General features: G+C 43.8%; 2 protein-coding genes across 2 annotated transcripts in view; one reads left to right on the top strand and one right to left on the bottom strand.

Annotated features, from left to right (window-relative positions):
• The window catches only part of drd2a (dopamine receptor D2a), a 94,996-nt gene that overhangs the window by 34,733 nt on the left and 41,696 nt on the right, over positions 1-18,567 (top strand). The window lies entirely within an intron of this gene.
• Positions 993-3,963, bottom strand: LOC308320838 (uncharacterized protein). The gene is made up of 5 exons (XM_080771528.1): positions 3,225-3,963; positions 2,917-3,057; positions 2,607-2,747; positions 2,220-2,288; positions 993-2,077 (listed from the first exon to the last, which is right to left on the bottom strand). Exons 1-5 carry the CDS (start codon positions 3,282-3,284, stop codon positions 2,060-2,062), a joined length of 429 nt encoding a protein of 142 aa, XP_080627654.1. The 5' UTR covers positions 3,285-3,963; the 3' UTR covers positions 993-2,059.

Raw genomic sequence — 18,567 nt, 5'->3', positions numbered from 1 at the left:
CCTTCTGTGTGGATAGCGAGACTGAAGACAGCAGGGACTCTGTGCTGGATTTTGTACTCCATTGTTCTCCAGTGTGCGTCATGAGCATCAATTGTCCTGGCATTGATGAATCTGGAAATCTCATCCTTATCTTCAATGGTGACAGTGCCAACATCAACTCCCTTATGGATGTACTTGTAGAGGTACTTGATGGTGTGAAAGGAGCCGACAAATTCAACATTAATGTGGCACTTGTACTTCAGAAGGACCCAGGGGTTGTAAGGCACGACCCATCTGCTGTCGAAGGTAAAGCCGTGCTTGCTAGCAGTGTGACCGTTGATGGGTCTTCTGTACTCTGGGTAGCCATGGCCATTGTGAGGTAGGCGAGTTTCATCACAGTATGCTTTAGGGAATTTCTTGGTACAGATGCCATTGACCATGCAGGGGCTGTTGGGGTTGACTGTTCCACAGGGTCCATGCAGCATTGTTTGAGACACCAGCTCATACAGCTGTGGCTCTGTCTGTGGGTTGGGTATGTCTGCCCTAATGATGTGATCGATGTCATCAACACTCAAGGTCTCATGTAGGAGTAGGAGGATGTGAGCGTGTTTCAGTCCTCTCAACTGTCCCTCAATGGTGTGTACTCTAGCCTTCATGTTCCCAAAGACACCCAACTTAATGTCTTTGAGGAGGTTATCCAAGAACCATTTGAAAACTTTGTTAACAATGTCTGGTCTGTCATTGGGCTGCTGTCCTGGAAAGAGGTTTTGCAGAACACCGTCACTCCGTGGGTTTGCAGTCATGGTGATGAATAAGTCAAAGTTCTTGTATCTGGCTGCTATTGCAAGGGCATCAAGATAGTGCTTGTACAGGTATCTGGGGCTCCCAGTGTGGCTAGCTGGAAGAATGATGCGTTGACCAATGTGGGCAGCCTCAGTCTGTCCTGGCTGGGTTTGTTGAGTAGCCAGGATGTCAGACAGACCTGAATACTGATGTACCCTGTATTTGTCTTGCAGTTCCTTCCTCCTGTAGAAGATCATCCGGCAGCTTTCTATCTTGCTGTACTGATCGCAAAAGTACTCTTGGCCAAGTCTCCCCGACCTCAGTAGAGTGTTGAAGGAGGTAGTTCTGGGATGCATGTGGAATCGGAAGAATTCTTGAAGGCTGACTTTTTGTGTGGTTGAAGTTGCATGAACTTTCATAATGTGATTATCAATGCTGTAGCCGGCATCTCCATGTGGCAAGATTATGGGATAGGCGGTTGGATCATACATAGGATGGAGTGCATTGATTCGTGTTGTTTGTCTCTGATTAGGTGCATTAGCTGCAGTTCTGTAGAGTACAACATCCCTCGGCTGTGTTTGTTCCCCGGGTGCCAGAATAACCACATTAGTCACATCTGGATTAAGATGACGTTTGTGTGCTCCCTGTGAGCTTTTGGCCTTGAACACAATGGTGAAGTCCTCACTTGGGTTGAGGTTGAACATTTCCGCTCCGCTCTTAAAGGACCTGACTAAAGGATTAACTGTTTTCAGGGCATCCTGAATCAAGGTCAAAGTGTCTTCCCTAACTCCATCTCCCCTTGCGTGATGAAGGCGGTTCTTAATTTCATTGTCTTGGTCATAGACAAAGATTTGTGAGTATTTGGGTTTGTGTGTGTTGTCAGGAAAGACTGCTGAGGGAGTGAGGTGGTACATCTGGCCACTCATCTTGAATGGTTGTGGGCCACGTCCTCTGAAGTTCATTTTCGTGCCAGACACAGACTTAGAAGCCATAGAAACCAAGCCATTGTACTGTCTGATGTTGTCAAAGAACTCCCTTGACTGTGGTGACGTTCTGGCAAACAGAGATGTTAGTGCAGGAGGTGGGTCCATGAATGGTTTGAGTTGAATTTGGCCATAACGGCAACAGGCACTGAAGGTTTTTTTTCCAACAGGACCTTTTGACGTCTCCCAGGGGAACATGAGAGCATGGCATGAAATGCAGACCGAGTCCATCCTAGGTGTCTGTAATGGATTGCTGTGTGTAAGTAGTTGAGGTGGTGTCCAGGCTTTTCGGAAGTGTGTTGTCTTTTGTCTGGTCATGCGTGATTGTGGTTCTGTGAAGGTAGATAGGAGAGTATTAATGAGTTATTAGAAGTGATGAGAGTTGTGAAATGTATGCATGTTAGGTCATGGAGTGAATGGTTATCAGCAAAAGTGCAGTACAGGGGTAATGGGAGAAGATGAGTAGTTAGTTACCTGTGGCCAGAGGCGTTTCCAATGAGCGGGTGTGTGTCGTTGTGTGGTGGCTGGCCTCATGATGCTGAGCTGTAAAGGTAGTGGTGAAATGTAAATATTGTGTTGTTAGAAGTAATGATAAACTGCAAGTGTAGGTCATCAATGGAAGAAGTGTTATTTAATGATGGTGTTGTTGCATTAAAGTGACACACACACACACACACACACACACACACACACACACACACACACACACACACACACACACACACGTATGTTGATAAAATGGAGAATAGGAAAGTGCATGCAAGCACAGAAAGATAACAATGCACGGGCTTGAAAACTATTAAACACAGACAGAAGTTGTCAGAAGCACACACATGCAACATGTTATGAACGTGTGATTACCTGTTTCTGGTGCTGTTGCGTGAGTGGAACGCTTCCGTTTGGCGTTGCGTGTATCTGCTGAAAGTGATGTGCGTTTTTTTCGTGGTCTGATGTGTGTTTCTGGGGGTGATGTGGTAGTTGTCCTGTCCTCATGGCTGGGAGCTGAGATGGTAGGGGAGAAACGTAAATTGTATGTAGTTATGAGAGCTAATGTTATCATCTGTGGTGCAATAGTTATGTAATAATGCTGCTGTGCATTAATGCAGTCAATTTAAATATTTGTGAAGTTGGTAAAGCACACACATGCAACATGTTATGAACGTGTGATTACCTGTTTCTGGTGCTGTTGCGTGAGTGGAACGCTTCCGTTTGGCGTTGCGTGTATCTGCTGAAAGTGATGTGCGTTTTCTTTGTGGTCTGATGTGTGTTTCTGGGGGTGATGTGGTAGTTGTCCTGTCCTCATGGCTGGGAGCTGAGATGGTAGGGGAGAAACGTAAATTGTATGTTGTTATGATAGCTAATGTTATCATCTGTGGTGCAATAGTTATGTAATAATGCTGCTGTTGCATTAATGCAGTCAATGTAAATATTTGTGAAGTTGGTACTACCATGTGGGTAATGATATTAGTGTGTAGTTACCTGTGGCCAGAGGCGTTTCCAATGAACAGGTATGTGTCCGTGTTTGGTGGCTGTCGTCATGCTGCTGTGCTGAGATGGTAGATGAAAAATGTAGATATTGGGTTATGAGAAGTAATGATAAACTGTATGTCAGTAAAATGTGTTATTGCAGAATGTCAGTAGTGCATACATAATGTAACATAGATGTGTACACACACACACACACACGCGCACACTGAGCAGGGGGGAGGTGTCACTCTCTGTGTGTCACACGCACACACAGAGCAATGCAATGGGCTGTATAGGAATGAGAAAGCAATAAGCATACATTGACATTGGCAAAGCTGAAGGTGAAATAATGGCATCCCCATGCATCAAATGTCTGTTGTGTAGAAATTCTGAATGTCCATGTAATCTGTGTTTCTGTGGTAAGGCTGCTCCAATTAATTGATGAGTCGTTATGGAGTTGCTGAGTGATTGGCAACTAATGTAGTGATAGATTAATTGAATGGGCCTGAATATATCTGTGTAGGCTGCAACAATGATTTCATAAAGCGTAGTTTAAAATAGTTTTGAACAGGCAACTAATGTAGTGATAGATTAATTGAATGGGCCTGAATAGATAGATAGATAGATTTCTTGATTTTTGTGTCATGCACCAAAGGCGTCCAGCCCACATGGGCTTACAGGACACACCATGTCATTGCATTCAATATTGCATTGTGTACAATAAACAGATATGTTTTGTTGATATTCCCTTTTTTTTTTGTTACACAAACAAAACATTCTGCCTTATTTCCCACGCCCTGCATAAAAAGTCTGGCAAAGCAAAAGTACCTTTCCTAAAACAAAATTCCAGTTTTTCATAGTCCTCCAACCAGAAAAAATCTGCAAATGTGTTAATGCTTCATATAATGGGCAGTAAAACAAAAGATGATAGATTGAACAGGCAACTAATGTAGTGATAGATTAATTGAATGGGCCTGAATAGATCTGTGTAGGCTGCAACAATTGGCGTGCTTTGTGTGAATGGCTGTGGTGAGGTTCACTGTAACTTTTTAGACATTCCACAGCGCCAGCGCCATGGGGGAGGGAGGAGGGGCACACACACACACACACACACACACTGGGGCCAGCGTGTAGGCATAGTGTACTGTAGTAAATATATATGTGAGGCTGCAACTAACGATTAATTTCATAATCGGTTCATCGGCCGATTATTTAAACGATGAATCGATTCATCGGATTATGGCACCTTTTTGCAATTACTTAAAAAAATTAGCTTCAAGTTATTTTAGGCATGTTGTAACTAACAATAAAGATAATAAAAATGAATACTCCTTCAAAATTAATATGTTACCCCCTTTTTTATCCAATTTGATTTCATTGCCACTCCTACTTGTAATGATACTGTAATCTGTAATGTTGACCGTGTATAGCTGACTGTCTTTCTTTCCATTTCTATCTCTGGGACCCCAATTTTTATATTTTAATTTCTATTGTAAAATCAATTTTGAGTCCATTTGGTTCCATTTTTGTCTGTCACTGTGACTTCTGTCCCCACGCTGTGTTCTTAACTTCTTTAACAGGTCGCTCGTATTTCTTTATGTAAGATAAAGAATCCGATGAACACGGAGAGCCAAAGAGGACTTGTTGTTGCTGTTCCTCATGTTAGCGATAGCTGCTAAAGCTATCAACAGTAAACACAACCTTGCTAGGCTAGCAAGCTAACGTTGCAACAGGATCGTTGCGGTGTGTGTGGGGGGGGGGGAGACTGAAGTTGTGAGAGACTCAGAGAGAGAGGGGTAGAATAGATGCGGAGCACTCTGGTCACGTTCAAGACAATCTTGTGTTGTGTTTATACGACCCGTTGCATATTGTTCGTTCAGCCTAGTGCCGTTACTGAACGGTAAAAAGAAAGCAGCTTTATGTTGCATTTTAATGTTGGAAAACACCCGCGATAATAATCGCTAAGATAATTCGTTGGCAACGAATTCAATTATCGATTTTAATCGATTTAATCGATTCGTTGTTGCAGCCTTAGGCAGGCGCAATTGCGATGTATGGATAAATGAAATTATTAAGCACGCAACATTGAGAAGCATGCAACATGCTGTGTGATTACCTGTTTCGGTTCGCGACACACACACACACACACACACACACACACAGGGCGATGTATGGATAAATCAAACGAACGATTAAGCAAGAAACATTGAGAAGGATGCAACATGCTGTGTGATTTACCTGTTTGGGTTTGTTTTGCGCGACTGGCTCGCAAAAGTTTGGAGGCACGCGTGTATTTAGAAAGTGCGCTGCGTTTTCTTCGTGGCATATTGTGGGGGGGTGATGGCAGAGTATATTCCAGTCCAGTTGGCGGTGGCAAGCATGAGTCGTTGTTGTTTGTGTCTTTGTTGTTGGTGGAGTGAGTAGCCTACAGTGCAGTCAGAGTGTAGTTCACAGGTCACACACAGGAGCAGTGAAAGGGGGAGGGGACTTGGGATGGCAGTGTAGAGTAGGCACGACATTGAGGGGTAGAAACCATCCCGGTCGCGTGGTTCATCTAACGCGTGTGTCACTGTGAAGGACTGGCCCCATTAAGTGAACGTAGTTGGCGTAGTAGACGCCAACATGACGATTCTGACGTAGGCTGTTGAGGTTGAGCAAGAATAGCGTGTTTCAGAAAAGTAATATTTAAGCAGTAAATAAGGCATTTTTGGCGAATGCTATGTAGTCTATGTCTTTTGTGGGAGTGTGCAGGTTTTATTTTGCATAGAGAGATGTGTGGTGGAAGTGTGGCTTGGTCGGAGATAGAGCACGAATGAGCGGCCAGGTGCTCATGCACCCCTTTCTATTAGGGTAGCAGGATGACATGGTCGCTGTCCATGGTGCTGAACTATGACTCTTGATGTGCAAAAACAGTGAGTGTGTAGGAAGGTGATTATAGCAATTGTATAGAGTTTTCTATACAATTGAAAACGCTATATCGTTGCTGTCGGGCAGAAACCTTGTATTTCCATAATTCAACTCTTTCTTTCTTTCTTTTCTTTTTTGTAAATTAATGCCCTACTGCACTTCTTCTTGCAAGAGTGTCGAGCAAGAAGAAGTACAGTAAACAGCTGATCTACAAGCTCACAATGCATCGCAAGGCGGTGCGATGTGAGCTTTTAGATCAACTATTTTTGCTAGTTTAGAAAAATACCCGGTTTTGGATACAGAAGGTTTCCAATCCGACAATGACCACATAATGAACCGGATCTTACCACACTCACGTTACAACCCACACCAGGAGCTTTGATAGCTGAACATTCCTTTTGTTCCTTCCCTCAGGAAAATCAAATGTCAAGTACTTGACATTGTTTCCTTTCACTACCACCGGTATCTTGGCCCACACAAAGCCCCCCTGCCTCCATAAATCACTGGTGAGTGTCAGCTGGGAGTGAGGAATTATAGGCTTTTTATGTGAGGCTGAGGGACTTATATTATGCTAAGAAGAGAAGGTCGGGTAATAAAAATCTCAATTCAGATACTGTCGGCTGCACATATATAGTTCAGAGGTCACACTTACTACATTGGCAATCGATATGTAATCTCCACCACCGGGAGATTGATGCGCTTCGGCCCTGTGTTGTCTGTCTGTCTGTGTGTGTATGGGTGCCGTGTCCTTACTCCGACTCCAATGTAATGTCGCACAGCTGTTGGTGCGGCTTCAGTTCAGGTGGATCACCACCCACCAGGCAAACCAGGCATACTTAATGAACTGGTGGGCGTGTCCACATAAAAGCATGATTTTAATAAATACTGTACACTTTTGGAAAAAAAGTTCTTCCCCCTTATATTGTAATAATACCTGATGATCATGTTTTAGGGTGGAAAAAAATCGTGGCACTCCATCTTTAACATTCAGCTGATCCCTCGCAATGACTGAGGAACTCGCTTGCCAAAACAAGCTGATCTGCAAGTTGTTTTGTGGTGCGCAACTGACGCATTGTTAGCTTGTAGATCTGTTCATTCTAAAGCATGTTAGTAACGTGAGACCATAAACGTCATCAGGTTAGAGTTCCCGGTTGGCTTTTTATGGTGTTAAATGGGGCATGGAACAATGCAAATGAACTTCTCCAGAACAAGCTTGTGTGGCAGTGAAATACACACACATGATCCGCAGATTTCAGGGACATACCTTTATGAATTGCACGTTGGTTTTTGCTTATGAAAAATACACCCTGCTTTAGTCACATTATTTACACCTTTACACCTGACTGCCAGTGTGCCAAAGGCAAATCTCCATTTTATGTAATATTAATGGTCAATAAAGTTTTCTTTATCTTTATCACATTTCCTTAATGGCTAAAGGTTAATTAACCGGTAAGGCCTAAAGGGTAACCGGTTAATAAAATGGCTTCACTTCCTCCACACAGCTGATTCAAATCACTTAACAAGAACCATGTAATCCGCATGCAGAGATGTCAGGTGTCACAGCCAGTGTTGCCATGTCTGCTTAAATAGTTGCTTATTTGGGCTTGTTTCATAATGTTGTTTAAACCACTGGTTCCCACATTTTTTCCACATCAAGGACGCCACCTTAATGTAATTGCCCGGCATGGACGTCCATCTCAACACACACACACACACACACACACACACACACACACACACACACACACACACACACACACACAAACAAGCTCTACAACCTCACAACGTGTCACTGAGATTGTAGATCTTCTATTTTCAAATATAGCCAATGTAAAGTGGTAAAATACAACTTTGGGCTTGTTTTCATAGACCTGGCAACTTAATTGTTTCTCTTGAAACTTTTGGCAATACTGGTCACAGCAGCAGCAGCAACGAGTCAGAATGAAACACCAGAGTGAGTCTCGTAGCCATGTACACACGTTTTTAGGTATATCCGCAAATGTTTTTAGTCTTATAGACGTTTCGAACATGTGGAGCTGGCATTGTGGGTGCCCAGATACTCATTTTTTAATCCCATTCCCAGAGTGAACACATCTGACGTCTCCATGTGTAGCCTACAACAAATACGCATCTTTGCAGGCGCGCAGGAAGGTATTTATACCAGGGGGGCTGAAGGGTAGGAGGGATATTGCGGCCGAGCGCAGCGAGGCCACGCAGAATTATTCAGGTATAATTGGCCTAATAATGACTTATTTAGGACCTAGCACCGCAGCATCATGTACACACGTGCGCACGCACAACCACACACACACACACACACACACACACACACACACACACACACACACACACACACACACACACACACACACTGCTCCTTGCACCGAGAGAGAGAGAGAGAGAGAGAGGCTAAGAACTCTGCTGCCGCACTAACATGCTCCAACACAAACACTCTGCCTCGACAAACATCACCCCTCGTGTGTCCTGCACAAGCTTTACAAGAAAAGCTTTTCTCTAACACATTTCTCTAACAAACACACACCTGTTTACTTATTAGTTGTCGCTGTGTTGTTATTTCCACCTCCTCATCCGAGTAACCGAGTTAATCATAACCGTATGTGACTCTTATTGTTGTTGTTTGGGTCAAGCAAGTGTCAAAATACAATAAAAACAGTTGAGTGGGTGGGGTGGATGTGGGGGGACAGGGGTCCCCAGTTGAAATATGATTATTTTGGGGGATCACGGTCTGGAAAGGTTGAGAACCACTGGGATAAACATCCTGCATGATGGAGTTGCTTATGCAACCTACGTACAGTGGGTTACAGTGCGTTCTTTTTTAAGATTATCGGATCATGCGTGACAGTAATTTCTTTTTGTAAACGTCCTGTCTCCATGGTACCTCTATGTGTCCAAAAGAACGGATCTACAAGCTGTCGACAACCATAACAGTGCATTAAATACGATAGCTTGTTTTTGGGGGGTTTTTGCGTCACATTACGCATTGGAAGCTGTTGTGACAACGCAACATGAACCACCCAAGTATAACTAAAGTTCCATAGATGATGCTGAGATAAACATTTCAGCATTTGTTTAATTTCAAAGTTTTGATGTGTTATTGCCGAACACAGAGAGAGAGAGAGAGAGAGAGAGAGAGAGAGAGAGATATGAAAGGTAATAATTTGCATTGAACCCAGCGCTCTCAATTTGTGACCCACATTTTCACTGGCAGGTGTTCAAAGGCCCGTTAGTCCCCTAATAGTTGGCCTTCTGTTGTAAAGCACTCTCGTCTCTTTTCCAGCTGGATGTGTTTTTAAGCCTGTTATAATAACATGAGAAATATCCCCTAGGCTACAAACAGCACCAAGCTATACCACCGATGACCAACATTTGCATTTTAATACAAAACATGAGATACTAGAGCGGTTTAACGACAACATTTTTAGGCCTGTGTTTGAATGACATCAAGACATGAGTCCAGACACCCCAGGCCCTCACCATGGAGTCAGAGGTTTGGATTTTAGGATGCCTATAGTCTCTACACCAATCTCTTCTTTTACGGAGATTATCATTAATCCGAGTAACAATGGTTTGTCTGTCTACTGTGTATACTGTACTACGCACAGCCCTCCTTCCCCTCTTGTTTATGGGTGGCACGCTTGCCTTGTTGACAATGTTTTTCTTTACTGCCAAAACAAAGCAGGAACTGTGGGATGCGAGGTCTACAAAGGCCACTGACAGCACATGCCTGAGGCATCGGCTTCAGTTCAGATGTTGTGGGAGTTCTGTAGCATAGTGTAATTGACATCGTCAAGTCTAGCGCCGTCTAAACATGTTGCTAGAAGACATTCACAGCATTTGAATTAGAATCTGAATGAACTTATATTGTCACATCAATCACAGGTTTACAGGTGTAAAACAATGGGTGAAATTTGTTTTTGTGCAAGCTCCGTACTAGATAGTACGTAATAGAAGAGTCACAACTGTAACAGGGCAGATACTGGGCTCATGCAGTACTACTGTAGGCCTACTTGTCAACCAGTAGGTGTCCTACCCGACACCAGGGTCAGATGTCTCACTGGACAAGCACCTCCAACTGTTAGGATTTGTGTACCATTCATATACAGAACGGTTTATATTAATTTAAATAAGTCCCGTATTGCAGTTTTACGTGTGCCTTTACCTACTTTGCTTTCTTTCATGTGGAGTGGAACCCCTGAACAAGCTTTATTTCTGACATTTTGCAATGTGCGTGGGAGAGTTTCACTCCACATTGATTGTTTGACTTTTTGAGTGGTGCAACCACTCCAAGGAACAGCAATGTCCGTGTTAACCTATGTGACTATGAGTCCCAGTAGGGGCAAAAGTGGCACTGTTGTGGCAGAAACAGAGAGAGATAGTGCTGCACTGTTGCCTGCTAATGAGAGAGAGAGGGGGGGGGGGGTAGAGTAGCTGGATGCCATCCGCAAGGTTGCCAGTTCTAACCCGGGCTCCCCCAGAATTAGTGTCGAAGTGTCCTTGAGCAAGGCACAGGACCCCTAATTGCTCCTGATGTGCTGGTTGGTGCCCTGCATGGCTTCTGCCGCCATCGGTGTTTGAATGTGTGTGTGTGAATGCTGAATGGGTGAATGTAATGCACAATCTATGTAAAGCGCCGCTATATAAATGCACCATTTACCATTTATTTACCATTCCTATTTGGGACATAATAATAGTTCTCATAATAGCTGAATATTCTGCAAAAATAGGGGGTTATAACAGGCAAACATTCACAAAAATAGCCGATCTACAAGCTCAACCCATCGTGTTGTGACGCTATTTTTTGCTATTTGATACAGTGAAGTATACAGCTTCAAGTGGCTAAGATAAAACAATTCTTGAATGTCTGGGAACTCGGTATCTTTGACAGTCAGCCAACAACAGCAAGGCAGGATACATTTAATTAGAAATAATTAGCATTTAATTTCTAATTAGAATCCACAGAAAACACTGTGGGCAATGTATGGTAAATCAAAGAAAGGTTTGTGCTGCAAAGTTGCATAACTAAATAGAAGCATGTGATCTTTACAGGATCTGCACTGCATAACTACTTGGAGATTCTGGATTTGTCCGAGGTAAGAATGAGATTAATGGTGGTTTGAGTGGAGTCACACACCCTTATGAGTTTGGTAATTAGCTGACTGACACTGCAGGTCACAAAACCTACTGAATGATTTGAAAACAGGCACCTGTTGTACGTCTGTATTAAAAGCGTCCATCAGGAGTTTCTCTGCTCCCTCCTCATCAGCTAAGCATCCCTCAAGTATATCATAGAAGCCTTCCTGGTCAGAAGGTCTGTAGGCTGTGCCTACTAGTACTGATTGAATTGTGAGGGTTGAAAATTAATTCAACCCACACAGTTTCAATTTCATCATGCTGCAAGTCAAACCTCCTCCATTTCTTTTTCTAGCATTTCTGACTTCAAATTTCAATCTCAGGGTCATTGATTGATTCATCGAGCTTTGTTTCCCTGACACTCAATATGTTAACCAGTTTGGGATAGAGGCTGTTAACATTCAGATGAAAAAAAATGAATACGCTTGGTGTTGAGGATTTGAGCTGTTGATGTCAGCAGTTGACATGTCCATTAGATTGCAAGCAGTGGCGGATTTACTATAGGCAAAGGCAGGCAGATGCCTTACTTTGCTGCGTTTTTGCCTCCCCTCCGACAACCGAATTTAAAATGATATAGGCCACCACCTAGTCCAAGCCCCCACCACCCCCAAAAAACGTGCCTGCACAGCCAAGTACCAATCTTACTTGAAATGTGATGTGATGCCCCCCTGTTTCTTTGTTTTTCTGAGATGTACGGACTACGGAGATGAAGGCACCGCATGAGGCTGGCTGCCTGTTGTTGCTGTTGTACCACTTCAATTTCCCCTCTGGGATTAATAAAGTATCCATCTATCTATATGGGCCACATCTCAGGTTGTATCTTATAGCGTTACTATTTTCATTCTAAAGCAATACAAATACAAGTACTTCCTTTTTTCTCACTCATACACGTGTGCACATTTCAACAGACATATCTGTTTTACCATATCTTCCTATAATTTATTACCATTCCTCATCTGGAGGATTATATCACTTGATTTATCTATTACCAGTTATATTAATTATTATTTCATTACAATTTCCGTATCTATCTTCACTTTAGGCTCTAGGCTGTTAACCATTCATAATTACCTAATTTTGTTTCCTCTCACACTTTTCTTTTCTTCCTCACACTGTCTGCCTCTCTTACACACACACACACACACACACACACACACACACACACACACACACACACACACACACACACACACACACACACAGACAACTTCATTCAACACTCAGCACTCAATCAGTTGTCTTGACAGACCATTCACTTTCATTTTGAAATGATATATCCATACAAAGCGCTTAACAATTGTTTTATGCTTTTGCTAGCAAAGGGACCCTAGTATAAGGCGAGGATTACTTACAACCTTCCTTCTTAGTAGCTACGAATTTAGGCAAGACAACTTGTCTCCCTTTTAGGCCATCCATTTAACACTCACAGACATACACACACACACACACACACACGCGCACACACACACACACACACGCACGCGCGCACGCGCGCGCGCGCGCGCACACACACACACACACACACACACACACAGCTAACTTTTTGCTCGCTCCCTTAGGCAGACGCAGGACCCTCAAGGCTTATCAGTTTATCAGACAACCGGCGGCATATAGTCCCTGTTTCTGTACATACGCACGTGTCTCCCTACCCCTATCCTATACGTGATCACAGATTCATCACTGATACTTTAAAATTCTGAAAAGCTCAACTCAGCACAAACCAAACTGATTCCAAGTACTCACCGCGATGGCCTGGCCAACAGCAACAGACAGCACAGCGGCCACTCAACTCTCCCTTCCTGTTGGCCAACACACCGTCCTCTTTTCTCTCATGTAGCCTAGGCTCCATTATACTGTATCTGGTGCAGTGCTTGTGGTTCATGAAAGTACAAAATAAAAGTGTATGCTGTTGCCTTCAGGAGATATGTCAGGAACACATGGGAAATCAACTTTCCACCGAACTGTTCTCATGGACACACATGTCTTACACACAGCCGCCTTCTTCCCCCCCCCCCCCCCCCCCCACCACCACTCCCCCTGCAGCTAGGTATCTTTTTTCCTCCCCCTGCGCAGGGGGATAACTTGCACAAGCAGAGAATCCTAAAGTAGGCAGGTGTGTGGGATTTGTTTGTAAATTCATCAGCAGAGAACATGTTGAAGTATTTTTATGAAACCAACAGGTTTGCAATCAATAGAAAACCAAAGTGTTATGTAAACGGCACTAACAATACGAACAGCACCCAGAGTGTTATCTCTGGAATTTAAGCTCTGGGCTGGGGTTTATACTGAGTATTATAAGCTTCTCTCAGTGTGAGTGGGAATTAGACGGCATTGACTGCAGTTAGGGGAAGGTTAGAACAATGTGAGTTTGACGTGTGTATGGTAACTGCTCACTGTTCTTACTGTATGCAGAGATTCTGGGACACACAGCATCATGTAGTCGCTGTCTGGTGGAAACCTTGAAGCGTTACTTTTCAGGAATTGGGGGGGGAAATAACCTGTGTTCCAGTCAGTCACAAGCTCTTGTTAATACTTTAATCCACAGACTCCCCAAAAAAGCACGAATACCACATCTACAAGCTCACAACGCTGTGAGCTTTTAGATTTGATATTTTTCTACTTCTGTGTGACACTATAGCATTACGAAGTAGGGCATAATTTTAAGGGGGCGGAAATATGGAGACAGTATTCCTCCTATAAGCTGACCTTAATTGTCGCAGCCAGAGGGTTAGTTTCATTAGGGTTGTTTGTGTCCTATCATCCATCCCCTTTTTGACCCATTTCCGTCTCCACTTTTAGAAAAATGTGCCAATGGTCTACTCTGCTCCCATATGGTTAAGAAGGGTTAAATGCAGAGGACAAAGTCTGGTAACAGTATATGTATCTATACTGTACTTGACAATATGATACCAGTAAGATGCCTGAGGGCGAGAAGCAAGGTCGCGTGCACGCGTCCGCCTCGTTGACGGCAGACTGCTACGACTACTGCAACATATCTGCCTCGGTGACCGCATTCAGACTGCTGGGCAATCAGCGCTGGCGCTTTGGCATGGGGGGGTCAGATCAACATGGAATGAATTCTGTACTGGCCATATAAGGAGCATGTCTTGAGTGTATAGGGTTTGATGAGGTCAGAGCAACATATGGAATGTCAGAACAGGTCAACTCCATATGGAGATCTAAGGGTGGTAGCGGGGACATTCTCTTGAGTATACAGGGTTTGATGAGGTTCCCAGGTAGGGCCGGGCCTGTTGAGAACTCTAGTTTTCGCCGGCTGCCTGGCGTGGCTGCACTAATAACTTTGGGGCAGGCCCATCTAGAGTTTGAAATTTGAAAAGACAGGTATACTGTAAGTCAAAAGGGAGACATCCGAGAGGAAGGATGGATGGGGAAGGATCAACATATGGAATGTCGGAACAGGTTGTGACATATATCGGTTTGAGGTCGGATGTAGAGTTGCTGGCCAATATTGATGACATCAGGGATCTCCATCTATGGGCTTAACTTTACTATGACATCAGGGTCTCCACATCTCCATCCCTGATGATGTCACATGATGGGGGCTTGCCTGGGGTGACCAACCAACCAACACACTGACGGGAAATGCATGATTCCATAGCCTCGGTCCCAGGCTTACTTATCTGCGAAAAGAAAAGCCTGGTCACAACACAACCTAAGGCTGAGAAGCTATCGGCGGTTGTATCCTCCGGAATATCCGTCAGATGTATTTCCCCCGGATACGATATTTTCCCTACCAATCACAACACTTGTTTCATTCGCGGAGAATGTAAACTGATTTGAAAAGCATCAACGTAATTTCCTTCGGCGATACTTCCGCTAAAATACTGCACTTCCGCTGATAGTCTTTTCAGTCGCGGTCTTGCCCAGCGTGATGATTCCATAGTAAATGCGACCTCCAGTCGCAACAAGTAATACCAAAGAATATTTATTTATAAAGATGGGCAAACTTCATTGGAGCCACTAGAGGCGAAATGGTACACAAAGCCTATACAAATGGCCTCCTAAATGGACAGAGAGACTTCTTCCCGGACTTGTTGCTGGGTTAAAGAAAGGTCAATAACAAAGTAGATTTTCTCCTGATTTGTCTCACTAAAAGAAGCCATTTTAGTATGAATATCTTGGAAGTGATGATTGGGTTCAGTATTTAGTTCAGTGACCATGGAGTTAAGGAATGGTTCACTCTCCCATTGGAAATGAATAGACTCCAACATTCTTCCCGTCTCCTAATACAGCAGAGCAAACGAACTGGAAGCATTCTAGATTTTCTCGTTATCACCCGGACCAAGCGATACCTCAAAGAAATCAAAGACAGACGGCAGCAGCATTATTTTAATAAGTCGGAGGAGGAAGACACGGGAGGAGGAGATGGAAATAATAATAACACAGCAGCGACCGTAACAGCACTGACGAGGGGGAGCAGGAGGAGGACACAGGAGAAAGTTCAGCAGAGGCGTCTGTACACAATAAACAATCCAGTGTTGAACTGTTGACACTACCGGGCATGACGAAGCCTTTCAACCAAACATTACATTTCCTGGCAGAAAGTTTGGCAATGAAACATATGAGAGAGCATTTCAACTGTTTAAAAGCTGTGGTAAAGGGATTATTGCATGGCCATGAAACCAGTGGCAGTTCGTTCGCTAAGGGAGGATTTAACAACTGGAAAAAAGCAAGAGAAAAGTTTGCTCACCAGGAGTTCATTGAGACACTCGGATTGACCATAGACCATTTATTGCAAAGCTATTGCAAGTTAGTATGGCCTTGTGGCTCTGCTCATATGATATCAGATGATCTGCGTACCTAGACACGGGTCTGATATCACATTTGATATAGACAAAAGGTGTCCTTCCTCCAAGTAGTACTGCTTGTCAAAAATGTGAATTGCAAACTTGAAAAGAAAATAAGCCAAGGCACTCTGTCTTCGGTGAAAAGGCAAGGCAAATAAATAACAGGACCAACGCGTTTCGACCACAAAGGTCTTCGTCAGGGTCTACCTCAGCAAGGCAAATAAATAACAGGACCAACACGTTTCGACCACAAAGGTCTTCGTCAGGGTCTATCTCAGCAAGGCAAATAAATAACAGGACCAACGCGTTTCGACCACAAAGGTCTTCGTCAGGGTCTATCTCAGCAAGGCAAATAAATAACAGGACCAACGCGTTTCGACCACAAAGGTCTTCGTCAGGGTCTATCTCAGCAAGGCAAATAAATAACAGGACCAACGCGTTTCGACCACAAAGGTCTTCGTCAGGGTCTATCTCAGCAAGGCAAATAAATAACAGGACCAACGCGTTTCGAGTTCGACCACAAAGGTCTTCGTCAGGGTCTATCACATTTGATATCTCCGATTATCTGTGCACCAAGACACAGCTCTGATATCAACAATCCCCCAGAGCAGAGCCAAAGATACAATAATCCATGAACAACAATACACAGTAATAACACATCAACACATGATTCAACACAATGGAATGCATCAACACATGATTCAACACAATGGATCTACACGATCGCAAACAATACAATAATATCCCATAACCCCCAGACTAAGAACTACAGGGAGGAGGCCGGGGAGGTGGGGAAAGATTTCACGCAGACCGAGCACTGCTTGACAGCTCAGCAAGAGAAGTGAGCTGAGGCTGCTTAAGTAGGCCACCTGAATTGCACTGTGGGAATGAGGGAGTGGGCTGGAGAGGCAGCTGATTTAAAGAAGCAGAATTAATTACTAGGGGGAATGAATGAGGGGAACTATATACATATAATAACCATCTGCCTTCCGTGCCGCAATGAACTAACTAACGCTACGCTTGATTTGTTTGAGTTGCATTTGGATTCAACCCCTGCGTTAGCTTTGCTAAAACAAGTTCCAATCAATGCTTTGCTGTCTGAAGCTGTAGCCAGAGTTCAACAGACTGCCAGGACAATATTGGAACTTTTATTCAGATCGATTAAATTCCTGGGTCGTCTGGGAATGCCGCTCGGAGGGAACCTTGTTCTCCAGGAGGTCTCGAGGGAAGTGAAACTAGTCGCTGACACATTAATCTTCGTTCAAGGAGTGTCTGTTGTTATCAGAGAATCATCCAAATGCAAAACTCTGTTTCAGTCTCTTTTTGGAATAGACGAGCCGGTATGCATTTTGACGGGCCTATGTCCTACCTGTGGTGCATTGGAGCCAGTGCCATCTCACGAGTTATCTCTGCCTACACACCACTGATTCTAAAAACACTGGAGAAGGAGAAGTCAATGAGGGGTGAGACTCGCGCCAAAGTGTCTAGACTGTACAAACAAGCAATGAAAGCAAACACATATTTCGGCTTGGTGTGCAGTGAAGCTCTTTTCGAGTCTTCCGAGACTGTGGCCAGACGTCTCCAGAGCCGAAAGATCACTGCTGGCGCAGCTCTAGAATGCAGTCAAGTCCTAAAGCAAAATATGCAAACACTAAGGAGCGATGCTTAAAGGGGCATTCCACTCATTTTCAACATGTTACTATGTCATTAATATACCTTAGAGCTGTTGTGTGTAAATAATAACTTACAGTTTCCTAGAACTGTAAGTATGAAAAAAATCATTAACATGGTGAATCACATCTTGATGACATCATCAAGATGTGTTTCACCATGTTAATGATTTTTTTCTCCAGTTCTAGGAAACACAGAATGGGGGGACTTTTTTATTAACAGCTCTAATGACATAGTAAAATGTTGAAAATGAGTGATAGCCCCTTTAAGTAAACATGCTCAAGGTTAAAACCTGCACAGACTGTAACAAGCTGGAGAAGCCTGGCACCACCATAGCCAGGGTGAGCAAGACCCCGTCTCGTTTTCGCCACAACACTGCACCTGAAACTGTGGTGGAGTCTGGGTCGGGAGAAGATCATGAACACCAATAGTGGAAACGTCACTTTTATGAAGCCCTGGACTTGATCAATGCCGAGGTGGAACAAAGATTAGACCAAGAGGGGATGAGAATAGCTGCCCAGAGAGATTGCTGCAGCCAATCCAATCTTTTCCGGACTGGGTCAAGAAGTTCCAATCTCACAAGAGATCGATCGATCACGCCTGCTGTGATGGGCGGCCATGTGAAGGGCAAGGAGAAGACATTAAAAACTATTCAAGACGTTGCCGGATTTCTAGCCAGACTGCACTCGGAGACAAGGGAAATAAAATGTTCAAAGAGACTGAGAAGTTTGTGGAACTTTGCTTGTGCCTTCCTGTGTCAGCTGCCTCATCAGAAAGATCATTCTCCAGCTGACGACGACTTAAAACTTGGCTGAGGA

Source organism: Protomyctophum bolini (genome assembly GCF_963924005.1).
Source record: "Protomyctophum bolini genome assembly, chromosome: 9".
In the NCBI taxonomy this organism is placed as follows: Eukaryota; Metazoa; Chordata; class Actinopteri; order Myctophiformes; family Myctophidae; genus Protomyctophum; species Protomyctophum bolini.
This window is presented reverse-complemented; position numbering and strand designations above follow the sequence as displayed.